We start from the raw sequence: 15116 nt of genomic DNA, 5'->3' as shown, positions 1-15116 counted from the left end.
CTTTCGCGGCGAAGAAGGCATCAATGACCTCGCACTGTTCGCGCGGGAGAGGCCATTGCCTCGTGACACAATACTTTGTGCCGGGCACGAGATCAATCTCGTGCCGTACGCCTCGATCCGGTGGGAGTTGGGTCGGTGGGTGTTTATTCACCACGTCCGCATACTCCGTCACCAAAGGATACACCGGATCCTTGGGGTTCTTGAGAATCTCAGAACCCAAGCGCGCCTGACGCTGCTTGTTCATGTCTTCCAGGACGTTCTCGTCCAAGACAGAGGAGGAGTTCAGCTCCTCCTGAGTGGTCTCAGGTCTCATGAGTACCATCTTAGCGATCTCTCCAGCCTTGAGGTTGGCCAGGAAAGACTCAGCCGTCATTTCCTCGAGGTTCAGTATCTCTGCAACCTCTGGCAACGGTTCCAAGTGGACACTAGATGCCTTGACGGGTAAACCCGTCTCGCTATCGAAGATGTGATAACACTCTTCCACCGGCCTTGTCGGAGGAGCCCGGGCCCTGGACTCCGAGTCGCTTGAAGCGACGTCGATCGGAACGAAGTTCGGATCCGACTTGAGGCGGCGGCGGCGTCTTTGCCGACGGCTTCTGTGACGGGGAGCTTTGCTGCCCACGTCTAGGGATGTCGTCGCTACGACATCCGAGGCACTCGTGGCCTCGTGTGGTACTGTTGTACCCACACAGGAAGCGTGTTCAACGCCTTCCTCTTCAGTTAAGGTCTGGGCGACCGCGTGTGGCACTGTGTTACCCACACAGGAAGCGTGTTCAACGCCTTCCTCTTCAGTTAAGGTCTGGGCGACCGCGTGTGGCACTGTGTTACTCACACAGGAAGCGTATCCGACGTCTTCCTCTTCAGTTATGGTCTGGGCGACCGTGAGTGGGAACTCTGTTACCCACTCTGAACACGCTGTTCTCAGTGTTCATGACAGCTGCAGCTGTCTGCGGAACTAAGTTACCCGCCTGTGGACCTAAGTTACCCACTTGGCCGGCGCCTCTTCTGGGCGCGGCCACCATCAAAACATCCTTCGGAGTCGTCATATACGTCGACGACTCCCAAGCATCTGCTGGATGCTTTGGTACCCTGGCAGCCCTCGCGGGCGCCCCGGGTCCTGACAGAGGTGGGAACATGACTCACCAATGCTCTGTCGGACTGCGCAGGGCGGCTGGCACCGATTGCCTTGCCTCGCCAGTCGATCCAGGGCTCGTGCTTCTCAAGCCAGGGCATGCTCAGGATCATATCATATGGATCCATATCGAGAACAGTGAACTGTTCGAGGCTGTCAAAGTCTTCAAACTTGACAGCCAGATCCACTTGGACGTTGGGGACAGTGACGACCTTCCCGTCGGCCAGTCGCACTGACACCGTCCCGTTGCCCTTGCTTTCTCGCAAAGCTTCGGACAACTTGTTGCTGTTACGAGCAACCGTCTGGCGGCGTGCGAAATTCTTCGACGCCCCAGAGTCAATCAAGATTCTAAAGGGGTGATCGTACCCCCGTACACATCCGTGTACTACGAGCAACCCGCCGCTGCTCTTCGCCGATTCGAGAGTGCGAAGACTCTCAGGGGCTAAGTCCCCGTGGTACGCGCCACCCGCGCACCCATCACGAAGACTTAGTTCTTCCCCAGTAGGGCGCCCCGCCCCTACTGGTTCCCTGCGTTCCCCTGTCCCCGGGATCCTGGCTTCTGCCAGCGACCCTTGAGGACGGGCTTGGGGAAGGACCGTCTGCGGAGTCTTTCCGCGGGACAGTCGCGCTTGAAGTGGCCCATCTTCCCACAGCCGAAGCAGCGGATGTCACGCTGTTCGGCGGACCCGAGTTCCATGGGAACTGGTCCGTTGGGGCTTGTTCGACCGGGAGCCGACAAGGAACTCCCAGGCCACGCTGAGGCCGGCGTACGCGCCTGGCGATGGCTGTATTCTTCTTGAAGAGCCACTTGAATCGCCTCTTCAAGGGTGCGTGCCTGCACCCGGAACAGCTGAGTGCGTGCGGGGCCCACTCGAAGGCCGTCCATGAACACAGTCATCTTGATGTGTTCATTGAGTGGGTTTCCCACTAGGGACGCCGTGAGCTCCCGTATCTCTTGCACATACTCGTGCAGTTCGCGTCTTCCTTGTTTACACGCGAGGAAGCGCGAACGCTGGCGGTACTCGTAGTTCGCCGGGAGGAACGCGGCTCGGAGCTGTTCGCACAGCTGAGCCCAGGATGTGAAACATCCAGGGGATGTCGCTTCCCGAGTGTACACCCAACTCTTAGCACGACCGCTAAGGTTGGAGAGTGCAAAAGCAACACGCAGTTGCTCGGGTCGAGATCAGAGCCGCGTCCATCGCGAGCTCTACTTCTCGGACCCAGAAGTGAAGGTTCTCGCCTTCCTTCCCTTCATACGGCTTTACCTTCAGCCGTATTGGCTTCGGGTGAGGCGGGTTTGCTTCCGCCGCCGGAGCCTGCAGGTTCTCCCGCACATGCGCGATGAGGCCCTGCTCGTACGCGTCGAATGCATTGACGCGCTCGAGCTGCTCAGCCGGGTGTTGATACCACCAGGGCTCTGCAGGGGCCTCCATCCCGAAGATGCCTGCCATCTTTCCGAACCGACTCGAACTGAGAGTCGTTCATATGGGAGAAGTCGTTCCTATCCATGGCAACGAACTTCGGAGGTTCAGGTAGTCTACCCACGATGGCGTGATTGACTACAAGTGCTACCAAGTGTGACGGGGTCACACAGCACCTTGCGCTAGAGGAAGTTATCTTCCGAGAGTATACAAACTCTCAGTGAACGGCAGTTCACAGGTCCCCTCTTTAATTAAAGAGAGCGAAGTGACCTAAATAAGGTAGATTGTAAACTGAGTATATTTATAGGTAGGTTAAGCTTGAGGTTAATACAAACTATCAGTTACCTATAGAAATGCAATGTCATTTAACCAATGGTTGGTTTTGAATGACCTTGGTACCTTGTACCAAATATCCCGGAGTATGACATGTCATACTCCTGAAGTGTGAAGTGTCACACTTCATGTAACCAGGGTACACTTAGTGCTACGTACCCCGTTACATCGCCGGCGGCCGTCTCAATCCACCCACCCTGCCCTATGACCCAAGGTCACAAGGATGCCCCATCACCTTACAGTGATGAGGCCACGGATCTCGAAAAATTCTCATGTTGGTCTCGCTGTAACCAGTGGCCAACATCGTTGACCGCCTGAGCGTAAATGGTAGCCCAGCGCTCGAAAGGGCTAGATTCGTGCGTGAGTCGAACTTGAGCGCTACGACGGGCGTCCATCGCCATGTTAGCTAGAGCGTCAGCCATCCTGTTGTGCTCCCTGTAATGGTGCCTCCAGGACAGCACTGTCCGCTGTCCCGCCACTCGTTGGCATTGAAAATTAACCGCCCTGAGGTGATGCGCCTTGGGAGGACGCCTGCGTCGGTGCTGGTTCAGCATCAGTTGACTGTCACCTACTACGTGGAGAGGCGACCAGCCCGCCTGTAGACAGGCCCGGAGCCCCGTGAGTAGTCCAAGCGACTCCGCAAGATTGTTGGTCATTCTCGGTGACCCGTAGGCCATAATACCCACCCAGCACAGATTATAGCTAGCCGCGTCCGTCCCCAAGGACACTACGACCGCTCCACTCCCCCCCCCCCGGACCGGGATTTCCATGGGATCCCCGATCGAAAAATAGAAGAAATCGCGTGGAGCCCACGGTGCCGCGGCCACACGGGACAACACCCTTATCTCTGAAAACCCTTCTCATAACGTTGATCGCACGTTCATAATGGAGTTGAGCAGCTTTAAGGCGTAGGTGGTGATGCACCGTGTCATAACTACATGCCAAACGCGACCTCAATACGGTCGTGTGGTAGTTCACAGCGACGTTGTTGAGAGAATCGAAATAGCGACTCTCCACCACCAGACGCCGTGCAGGTATAGCGCCGCTCCGAGTCACCAACAGCTTTCAGCTACGTCCGTGAGGACCGGCGTGAGCTGGTCTAAATCCATGGCGGTCATGGACGGGTACAAGTGAGACACATCAGTCCATACTTACTTGGGTAGTCTGGACAACGCAAGCCCAAAGATCGATTCGATCAGAGCCGGGGTCCCCAGATCCTCACACCGCCACCGACGCAGAAACACCCGACGAAGCGCTGCGGCCGCCGGGCAGGACCAAAAGACATGAAAAAGGTTCACATGACGAGCTCGAAAGCACTCCGGGTGGGGACATCCCGGGAAGCCTCGCGTAGGGTCGCACAGCGAGCACGCATAGTTCTTGATTCGAATGAGGAGCTGCTCTCCCCATGGTCCAAGTCCGACTATTCAGCGAAGACGCTTCCATTCCAGAGCATCCAGCCCCACACGCACTTGTCACTTAGCCACCTCCCAGCGTGTCGACCGCCTGATCGAGCTGGCCTCCCCTTTTTGGTTGGGCCGAGCCGCCGCGGCAGCACGATACTGCCTCCGAGATCGATGCCAGAAGATCCGAGCTCGCCGTAGGCATACGAGGCGGCTGAGCCGAGGGTGGGGATGTACCGCTCGTACCGTGACCTCGGGACGCAGCGCAGTGGCGACGCTCCGAGCTAGTTTCCCGCTGCTGAGCATTTGGCTAATCGGGCGCCATTGTCCTGGCGCTGTCGTGGCCCAGGCCGTGGGGGGCATGTCAAAGTCGAGTTCTACCGTCAGCGGGTGGTCCTCTAGCACTGCACGGATGCGCCCCTCCGAGCTGTGGAAGGTCGCGCTCAGGAGTCCAGGGAAACTGATGAGGAGGGCGAGGAGGAACTGTTCCATCTAAAGCCGGGTTCGCTGCGTCAGCTGCGATTGCGGGTACAGCAGGGTGCAGTCCAGACGGCCGTCTCCTGCCCCCCGCCAGTGTACAATATCGCGAACAAGCTGATGTGAGCGCATGAAAGTTCCGAAGTGCTTACCACTGAACACTCGACCACTGAGCCCATCGTACAGCTGTAGATCGTTCAGGGCTGCATACGGCAACCACTCTGTACACAGCGGCCCGACCGTGGCCACCTCTGCGTGCATGAAAGACCGCCATGTTGTGGAGGTTCTGAGGCGGGAACCATCGATCCGACAGCGGCACCCACACGACTTCCAGTGAACGAAAATCATGCCGAAGGGATGGGCCAGTTGATATAGACCGTTCGCCATACTGACAGGTACCAGGCCTGACGGAGGCGCGGCTGACTGTTTGACCATGGACACGCCGGTCTGCCACATAGTAGGTAGAATCCGTATGGGCTTGCGCACCTGTCAGGTGATGTCCGGTGTCAGAACGGTGCGCGGGGCCACCTCTCCAGCGTGTGACGGCCGAGTGATGAGAATGTCCCCAACGATGTGGACGGTGTGCGTCCCTACCAGTGCCCACCGTTCCACTGCCGCTCCAGCCATCGCCATAAGCTCCACCCTGAGGTTCGGAACTGCCAAGCCTCCTCTTGTTCTGGGAAGAGCAGCGAGGTAGGCGTTCAGCCAAGCCCGGGCTGAGGGGATGTCCAATGCGAAGACTCCATGCAATAAAAAATTTCTTATCTTCTTGGACACCCGACTGATTGTACCCGAGGAGGGCCAGGCGTGCCGATCGATGTAGGTCAGCTTTGGAATAATCACCGCCGTCGCAATCGAGCTGCGGTGGTCCACTGTGAGGGCTTTACAACACGTCAGAGTCAGGCGGGTAACAAGTTGATTTTCTGCTAGCCGCCAGGATTGCTCTGCATCCGGACGGCTGCCGACCTGAATGCCAAGGTATCTGTCGTGGTCGGTCACCGGCTGCAGCTTCAGCGGCGGTGGTAATATGACAGGATGCTGAACTCCAGCAGGATGAAGAGCAAGCACCCTAGGCTTCGTGTGGTTCAGCAGCAGCCCCGACGCTGCCCCAAATGCATCAGTCACTTCCAGAAGCCGCGGTACGTGTCTGCTGGACGCCAAATAAGACGCCGTGTCGTCGGCATAGCCAGCGACGCAGACATCGACCACCCCACCCTGAGACCGGAGCTGGATGCCTGGTAAATCAGGGTGGCGATCCAGCTCTTGATACAGTGCCTCTAACGCTAAGATAAAGAGGAGCGGGGCTAAAGGGCAGCCTTGACGAATGCCACTGGTCACGCGTACGCTCCGAGTGCTGAACCCGTTCGCGAGAAACCTTGTGGATGTGCCATCGTGTAGCAGCTCTACCGTCCGAATAAACCTCTTGGGATACCCGTGCCTCCTTAGTGTCATGAGTAGGAAGGTCCTGGATAGGGAGTCATATGCCTTCATAAAGTCGAGGAACAGGACGACCGCTTCTGCTTGAGTACCATCCAATTCGATGAGGCGTTGGGCTGCGTCGAATATATGAAGAGTCTCATGTATCGTGCGGCCTGGGACAAACCCCTTCTGGTTTGGATGCACTCGATCAACCCGTGTCCGCCGTACTCGCTTGGTCAGGATTCTGGAGAGGAGCTTGTAGTCGGTGTTAAGAAGGGCAATTGGCCTATAGTTGAGCGCATTGCGCTGATTCCCCCCTTTCTTCAGGCAGAAGGTATTGGACTCTAGGAAGGAACGGGGAAAGGACCCCTCGGAATACCACGCATTGAGCAGGATACCAAATATGGGAACCAGGAGGTCCTGATATGCGCGATACCAATCATTTCCGAGAAGATCCGGCCCAGTTGCCTTCCCCGCCTTGCAGTCCGAGATAGCCGCCTCAATCTCCTCAGCAGTGATAAGGTCCTTCACCGCCTTTTGTTCAGACGACGTCTCGCTCACCTGTTCAATCCACGTTACCACTGCAGCTTGGGCTAAAGGTAGGCGTACGTCCTGCTGAAAAATCGGCGTCCACGCATCCGCGAGAGTGTCCGCCTTGGCGTGTATCTCTCTTTTTGGACTGCCGGGAACCGGATCTAGGCGACGGATCGTGCTATCTTGGAACTTGTTGGACGCTCGCCTGAACATGGCCTTAGTAGTCTTGCCGTCCCAATAGGTTGCTTCCGCGAACAAGCGTCGTTGACGGGATGAGGACCTGGCCTTCTGGCAGTCCGCAATCGCACGACGTATCCTAGACGCAGGTGTGGATCCAGTACCATCTTCTAGGTCTAGGACCCCCATAGTGTCAATCCCAGCTACCTCGAAGTGTACAAGACGTTACGAGACGCTCTGGATTTCCTTCTCCATGCTGATGTTGTAATTGACGAGTATGGCAAAAATGTAGCGACCGCGCTCGTTGTGGAGGTGCCAAAAGTCTGGTTTCAGTTGGTAGATGACACTGGCGCTCCGTTTGCTGGTACAAATGGCTGCTTTAGTGCCCCTAGTTGGAGAGAACTCGGTTGCCAAACTACAAACCGAAGTGAAGGAAATGTACGATCGCTGTTATCTCAAATCGATTCACGCCTTCGATTTCAAGATCTACGATGACTCGTATGTAGTGAAACCTTTAGCCCCAGATTGCCAGATTGGTCATCGTGGATAGACACTAGAGTCTGCACTCATCGTAGACGTACCGCTGAACATTCAGAAGGGATTAAAGAGTTAAAAATCATTTTCATTGTTCGTGGCAGAGACCAGCACCATGCTGAGCCTCACCGAGCGACTGCACAACTTTTGAGCGACTCGAATGAGGTGGGGCTCGTCTACCTATTAACCCTTTTACTACCAGCCAAATCCGGCGAGCTTACATGTCCGCAGTGGACCTCTAACAGCGGTGCAGGCTTTCAGTCATTGGCCAATTTTCTGTCTACGAGGGTAAGGCGTCCAGCTCATCAAGACTAACAGGTCCGCAGCGGACCTCTACCAAACACAGTACCGTGAAGACCACAATAATAAGAGGTCTTCTACCGCACACATTTCGCTGTCTATCCGCAAATTTGCGATGTATTAGCACTTTTGCTTTCCTCCTGCAGTGAAGATGGACATCACCGTGCTGCTGAACGCCGACGATGGCGCTGACACTGACTGGTCCTTTGAGGTATCTGATACAGAGGAAGGGGAACCCAACGGAACCGAAGGCGCGGAGGGCGATGACGTATCCAACAGCGAGTCCACTGCAGGTGCGCTACCACCAGGGGAGAGGCGAACTGGCAACGCGTACGTGGATTACATCATTCATGACAGCGGTCTGCATATAATTCGCAAGGGGGGGGGGTGAAGCTGCCTACGAGGAGCGGGGAGAGCTCAGGCTCTTCTCCTTGTTCTTTACCAGAGAATTTCGGGACTCGTTGCACAGGTGGACGAACGAAATGCTCAAAGAGAAAGGAAAGCCTGAGGCAACAGTGTGCGAGCTCGATGCTTATATTGGCTTAGAGATTGCGATGAGTTTCAACCCAGTGACCGAGATCAAAGAGCTATGATCTCAGAAAATGTTTATGGGTCCGACTTTGTGGCAACAATGGAGGATAGTCGCTTTAAAAATATTCGGGCGAGGTTTCAGGTGCACGCACCTGGCAGCGTGCCAGTCGAGCGGCGCGAGCAGGATCCGTTGTGGCACAGCCGGCGACTGATGTCACAAATACAGGAGAAGTTCGCCGCGATTGCAGTTCCGGTTGGTGCTGTCAGCTTAGATGAAAACACGGTGCGCACAAAGGCGCGATCATCGGCTAGAACGTTCATGCCGTCGAAGCCAGATAAGTATCTACTCTGTGGTAGGCTGGGAGAGCCTGTATGCCTACTCGGTGTGGGATAATGGATCCGGCAATCGCACACAGACCACCCCGGCTGACAAATACGTAGACGTCTTCCCAGCGTTTAGATCAGCATTGTTTCGAACTCTAGATCGCGACGATGTCTGCATTAAACGTAAAGATGCTAGTGCTCTATGGATCCCAATGTGCGGCCACCTAACCAAGGCGTATCCAGCACCAACCCAGCACCGTTTGCTCGTTTGCGACAACTTCTACACTCGACACAATCTAGCTAAGACTCTGACAACGTTTACGGATGGCGAAATGAAGCTGCTGGGAACTGTTCGTATAGGATTACAGGGCAAGTGGATGGCCGAGCGTTTGGAGGCTTCGGAAGCAAGGATCGATAACGCTGAACGAGGCTCGTGGGAGCTTATTGCAGCGCTGGGTGTACCAGCCGACTGGGAGAAGCTTCAAGAGAAGCACAAGCGTGCGCAAAAAAAAAATCCAGCACACCGGCAGACGCCGTACATTCCGCCAACAACATCAGCTTCAAACGCGGGCTACATCGTTTTTCGCGACAAGAAAACTGTGGTCTTCTACACCAACGATCTTGCAGGTACATCTTCGCAGGATGTACTGCCTGGGCATTCTCAAGAGGCAATTCAGCTATGCCGTGGTCTTGCTCCGTTACGGCGGTGGACTGGAGACCAGGTCATGCACCGAAAAACGTTTCAGGTACCGGCCATGATAGTAGCGTACAACCTCTTCATGAACGGCGTAGACCGAGTGGATCAATTGCGGAGCACCAATCCAATCCGACGGAAGGAGAGGCGGCTCTCCATGAGCATCCTCACGTGGGCGTTGGACCTTGCGCTCATCAACGCGTTCGCACTGTTCCGAAAGGTAGCGAAAACATGCATCAGCACGCGTAACGCTGCGCGAATTCAAGCGGCGTGTAGCTCAGAAGTTGACATCCGTACAGCAAGCACGGTGGCAAAAAGAGTGCCGCAATCAAGCAGCCCCGAACCAGCCCATTCAAGATGTTGTCGGAGCCGACGCGAGTCCCCATGCAATCACGCCCAGCTCGAAGCAGCACTCCAAAGGCAAACTTAACATGTTATCTCTGCTCTCTGCGAGGATTTCCCAGCAGGAAAGTGCTTTTCGGGTGCACAGGGTGCCACAGAGGGTTCCACGTTGTTTGCTTTACAGCCTTTCACTTTCAAGACGCACTTACATATAACTCAGCTGCCGTCCGGTCAGCCCTCGACGCTCTGTGTGCCGAAGCTTCAGGAGACCCCCTTGCACACACACGCCTGAAAAAGAACAAGACAATAACGTATCTCAATCAGCTTGAGCTGCCATAACGTGGAGAAAGAGCAGTGTAGACGTACGTGACGATTGTGTTGAGGCGAGAGATCTGCTTGTCGACGCAGAGGGGCAGCTCGACGCGCGCCTCCCTGCACAGGCGCCCATTTTTCCTGTAAAATATAGCTGTACTAGCGCCTTCTTGACGCTCCTTGGATCTCGTTGTCCACGCCTCCGTGTCAACATTCGAAGCCTGCTGCTGCTGATGTACTTGCTGTACTGGTCCCATTCACACGGCGCGTCACCGCAGTAGCTGCATGCCCGCGTCGCTTCCAGCCCAACCATCTCTGTGCCAGTTCCCCCCTTGCCAGTTCGAAATTTTGAATATGAAGCAGTACCGTGAGCGACTTCGCTCAACAATTTCACCAACCATGTGGAAAATCAAAGCCATACCATACGCTGATTTTTGTTTTTACTGAGAGCTTAGTGGTCGAGGTAGAGGTCCGGAGCGGACCTACAAAAAAACTCTGGTAGTGAAAGGGTTAATAGCCGTGAGCGCCTTTCAAAAATAGATATTTACATCTTTCAAGACTCTTTTTCCCAACCTAAATAAAATGTTTTTTTCTTACCGGTCCTATTGTGGTACTCGCTAATTCAATCTACGCGCTACGAAACTAACGACGACCAGTGTGGAATTTCCACAATATTACCGCGAAAATGGCCTGAAACGCGATAATGTACACGATTAATAGAAGCATGTCCCGCGTGACATCCACATCCTCCATGCCGTATTTCGTCAGAATTCCCTTAGCCGCGTCCGACGTCTCGTTCTCGAACTGCTTGAACACGAACGACTCGAACGAGTACGAGTGGAACGCCAGGTAGTAGCCCCAGATCCAGTAGTCCGGGATCGAGTCACGAGGAACCATGAAACCCTCACACAGCATGAACATACCGAACACGCCGGCACCCAACGCGATGCCGATAATATAGTGCGGGACGGCAGCTCCGATCACGTGCATCATCGACTCGGCCACTACCAGTGACAAGAACAGGTTCAATAGGAAATACTCGAACGCGTTCAGACCCGCCAGAAGCACCACCAAAGCTGTCGACATCGCTGCGATTAAAGATACCCGGTAGTGTAGCCAAGAAGTTGGCGCACACGTAGCTCACCACACTCAACGAACTGTTGGCACGTTCACGAGCGAACACTGCACGTTGCTCGATGAAGAACGGTAGGACGGCCACAGACATAAACACCAGGAACGCCTGGACGTAGAACAGCAGTGGCACCAGATCCTCTTCGGTCAAGTCGTCGTTCGTGCTCAAGTACATGGTGCCGACCATGAAACTCAAGCAGAAGTACATGAACAACCGGATCCAGTAGATTCCGGGGTTGCGGATATTGTTGAGCGTGTTGCGGTACATGAGAACGCTGAAGTCACGCATCGCGGACGGCGACGGCTGCTCGATGTCCGGCAGATGCTGTAACGTGTTGCGGTCACTTTCGATGCGGTCGCTCAGCTCCTTGCGGATCTCACTCTGAGCGTAAGACTGCATCAGTTTGGACACATTCGCGTGGTCCTCGAAGTCCGTGTTCACTAGACTGATAAAGTACTCGGCCGGGTTCATGTACGTGGGGCAGTCGTGACCGGCCGACGCAAAGTGCGGGATCATCTGACGACGAGGACCGCAGTACACAGTCTCGCCAGCCGACAGCACCACCACGTTTGTAAACATGTCGTACACCAGCGATGATGGCTGGTGGATCGTACATACAATGGTTTTGCCCTCGGCACACAGCTTCACGATGAACTTCATGACGTTGTGCGTGGCACTCGAATCCAGGCCACTTGTGGGCTCGTCCAGGATCAAGAGGCTCGGGTTCGACAGCAACTCGATGGCGATACTGAGGCGGCGCTTCTGGCCGCCCGAAAGACCCTTTCGGAAGATGTCGCCTACCAGGGTGTGACGGCACGTGGCCAGACCCATGGCCTCCACCACGTCGTCCACGCGTGCCTCGATCTGCTTGGACGTGACGCTGTTCGGAAGACTGAGCTTGGCGGCCATGCGCATGGTTTCCAGCACGGTGAAGGAGCCGAGCAGCGAGTCCTCCTGGGCCACGTAGCTGGTCACTGCCCGGAACGTCTTGGCCACGCGGGCCTCGCCGTTGAGCTCGATGTCGCCTGTTACTTCTCCGGAGCTAATACGGTCGGCCAGTAGGTCCACCAGTGTAGTTTTGCCTGATCCGGACGGGCCCATGATGGCCGTGAGTTCTCCGGGTGCGCATCGGCCACTGACATTGTCCAAGATGGTTTTGATGCCGGTCGGCTTGGGGGTGGCCACGGCATAACTGAGGTTGTTCCAGCTGAGTATGCACGGGTTGTTTAAGTGTTGGTATGACGGTTCCAGTTTGCCACGCGTTTCGAGCGAGTGCGATTCCAACATAGCGTACGATAAACCTCGAGCGGAACGCGGTGACTCCATGACGACGGTCATAATATGGTTTGTTAGTAACTAACTAACTTAATTAGTTGGTTTTCCTAAAGGACTAGCGACGGTTGCTGCCTATTAATAGTGTAGTTTGATGAATGATAGCAACACCTTTGATTGGATTGTGTCCCACAATCGCAATCGCACTTTCGCCTGACCAAACTCGTCGGATAGGCATTTCGAGTCAGGCGTAGCGAAGCTGGACATCATGAAAAATTTCAATGTCAATGACGAAAGGATAATATCGCAAGCTCGTTTCGAGATCTTAAAATAGAGGTCGGTGGCGAATCATTGGTGATGGCGTCGCTCGCCTTCGTTGCGTCTGAAGTATAAGAATACCTGTCCGGCATCAAATGGCACATGTAGATCGAAGCAGCGTCGTGGTGAACTGCAATTTATTGTTATACCCATGTTTACGAGTCCAATAAGCAGGGGTTCACAACTGTCAGCGCTTAAGCATATGAAATCAAATTATAGACTCGGATGACCTAATGGCTGGTTGCGGCGGCAAAGTTGTGTGTTGGCTTGTGTAAGTCGAGGCTGACCATACATGTACTATTTAGCTTACGCCTGATTTATAGCTAATAGCCTGTGGTTCGAAAGACTCAATTCAAGTCAGGCGTAACCCGACAAGACACGCACGCCATGTACGTTTAGGGAGTTGCCGGCTGTAACGTCAAGTGGTCTGACCTGGTCAGTGACCACGATTTATCGGTGGTGAATGGCCACTGCAACGGCGGTACGCCGCAGTGAACCGGCTGTGCATCTTCTCGCTATGACAAGCTCCAGATCTTTTGCCTCCGACGTAATGTAGCTACGCCTGACTTTCGTGCTGGTCGTGTTGGTCAGGCACATGGCATTCAATTTGCCAAAATTGACTGGAAGTGTATGTTTGTACAAGTATTGCGGTGCCTGACCAGTGCCTGACCTCGTTCCCGTCTGTGTAGCGTCGTCTCCATCAGCGGTATCGTTACTGCAAGTAATACAGTACTGACCCATTGATACCTCTCCGTCGTGTCCCTGTTGCTGCTGGAAAGGCGAGACGCCCTGGCCAGCACCCGGGAGATGCCAAGGATTTGCACACTTTGCAGTTCGCGTTGACGAGCGTGGCCACTGCCTCTCCAGCCGGTTGCACTCGGGCCGTCACAATCCAACTCGCCCAGTCGGAGCACGACCGTCTCCGTTCCTCCACCGGTAGCACGGCCCACAGCTTGTGCTTCTTCGTGCTGGACCCGGACCGTCACCCGTCAATCTCTGTCATGGCGTCACCGCACTCGACACCCTACGCAGCGATGGACACGCTGGAAACCGGGGGCAAGCCTGAGCCGTCCTACCAGCACATTTCCAATCCGTGCGTTCTTAGTTGGAACAACCTCGGCTACTCCGTGGCGATTCGCAAGACGGCCGACGCCCCCCATGGAAAGAAAACCATCTTGGACAATGTCAGTGGCCGATGCGCACCCGGAGAACTCACGGCCATCATGGGCCCGTCCGGATCAGGCAAAACTACACTGGTGGACTTACTGGCCGACCGTATTAGCTCCGGAGAAGTAACAGGCGACATTGAGCTCAACGGCGAGGCCCGCGTGGCCAAGACGTTCCGGGCAGTGACCAGCTACGTGGCCCAGGAGGACTCGCTGCTCGGCTCCTTCACCGTGCTGGAAACCATGCGCATGGCCGCCAAGCTCAGTCTTCCGAACAGCGTCACGTCCAAGCAGATCGAGGCACGCGTGGACGACGTGGTGGAGGCCATGGGTCTGGCCACGTGCCGTCACACCCTGGTAGGCGACATCTTCCGAAAGGGTCTTTCGGGCGGCCAGAAGCGCCGCCTCAGTATTGCCATCGAGTTGCTGTCGAACCCGAGCCTCTTGATCCTGGACGAGCCCACAAGTGGCCTGGATTCGAGTGCCACGCACAACGTCATGAAGTTCATCGTGAAGCTGTGTGCCGAGGGTAAAACCATTGTATGTACGATCCACCAGCCATCATCGCTGGTGTACGACATGTTTACGAACGTGGTGGTGCTGTCGGCTGGCCAGACTGTGTACTGCGGTCCTCGTCGTCTGATGATCCCGCACTTTGCGTCGGCCGGCCACGACTGCCCCACGTACATGAACCCGGCCGAGTACTTTATCAGTCTAGTGAACACGGACTTCGAGGACCACGCGAATGTGTCCAAACTGATGCAGTCTTACGCTCAGAGTGAGATCCGCAAGGAGCTGAGCGACCGCATCGAAAGTGACCGCAACACGTTACAGCATCTGCCGGACATCGAGCAGCCGTCGCCGTCCGCGATGCGTCAGTTCAGCGTTCTCATGTACCGCAACACGCTCAACAATATCCGCAACCCCGGAATCTACTGGATCCGGTTGTTCATGTACTTCTGCTTGAGCTTCATGGTCGGCACCATGTACTTGAGTACGAACGACGACTTGACCGAGGAGGATCTGGTGCCACTGCTGTTCTACGTCCAGGCGTTCCTGGTGTTTATGTCTGTGGGCCGTCCCTACCGGTTCTTTCATCGAGCAACGGTGCAGTGGATCCGCTCCTTGAACCGTGCCCAACCAGTTCCGTTGAAGTGTGGGGGAGCCTACGTGTGCGCCCAACCTTTCTTGGCTAACAACTAACCGGGGTATATCTTCCTTAAATCCGCAGAGAATGGTCCGACAGGCTTTTTTGTGGGGTTGATCTTCTGGGGGAGGACCGTAAACTGCACTTTCGA

General features: G+C 55.2%; 2 protein-coding genes across 2 annotated transcripts; one reads left to right on the top strand and one right to left on the bottom strand.

The window, feature by feature from the left end:
• Nucleotides 1-10370: 10370 nt before the first annotated feature.
• PITG_16913 (ATP-binding Cassette (ABC) Superfamily) lies at nucleotides 10371-12604 on the bottom strand (the record flags this gene model as incomplete). The annotated part of the gene is made up of 4 exons (XM_002897289.1): nucleotides 10371-10412; nucleotides 10609-10968; nucleotides 11075-12418; nucleotides 12542-12604. The coding sequence occupies 4 exons, from the start codon at nucleotides 12602-12604 to the stop codon at nucleotides 10371-10373; spliced, it is 1809 nt and encodes a 602-aa protein (XP_002897335.1).
• A 511-nt stretch (nucleotides 12605-13115) lies between these two features.
• Nucleotides 13116-15021, top strand: PITG_16912 (ATP-binding Cassette (ABC) Superfamily; the record flags this gene model as incomplete). Its single annotated transcript, XM_002897288.1, has 2 exons — nucleotides 13116-13133; nucleotides 13432-15021. The coding sequence occupies 2 exons, from the start codon at nucleotides 13116-13118 to the stop codon at nucleotides 15019-15021; spliced, it is 1608 nt and encodes a 535-aa protein (XP_002897334.1).
• Nucleotides 15022-15116: the final 95 nt, after the last annotated feature.

Source organism: Phytophthora infestans, genomic scaffold (assembly GCF_000142945.1).
Source record: "Phytophthora infestans T30-4 supercont1.46 genomic scaffold, whole genome shotgun sequence".
NCBI lineage: Eukaryota > Oomycota > Peronosporomycetes > Peronosporales > Peronosporaceae > Phytophthora > Phytophthora infestans.
Note: the sequence above shows the minus strand (reverse complement) of the source record. Positions and strands in the feature narration are given on the sequence as shown.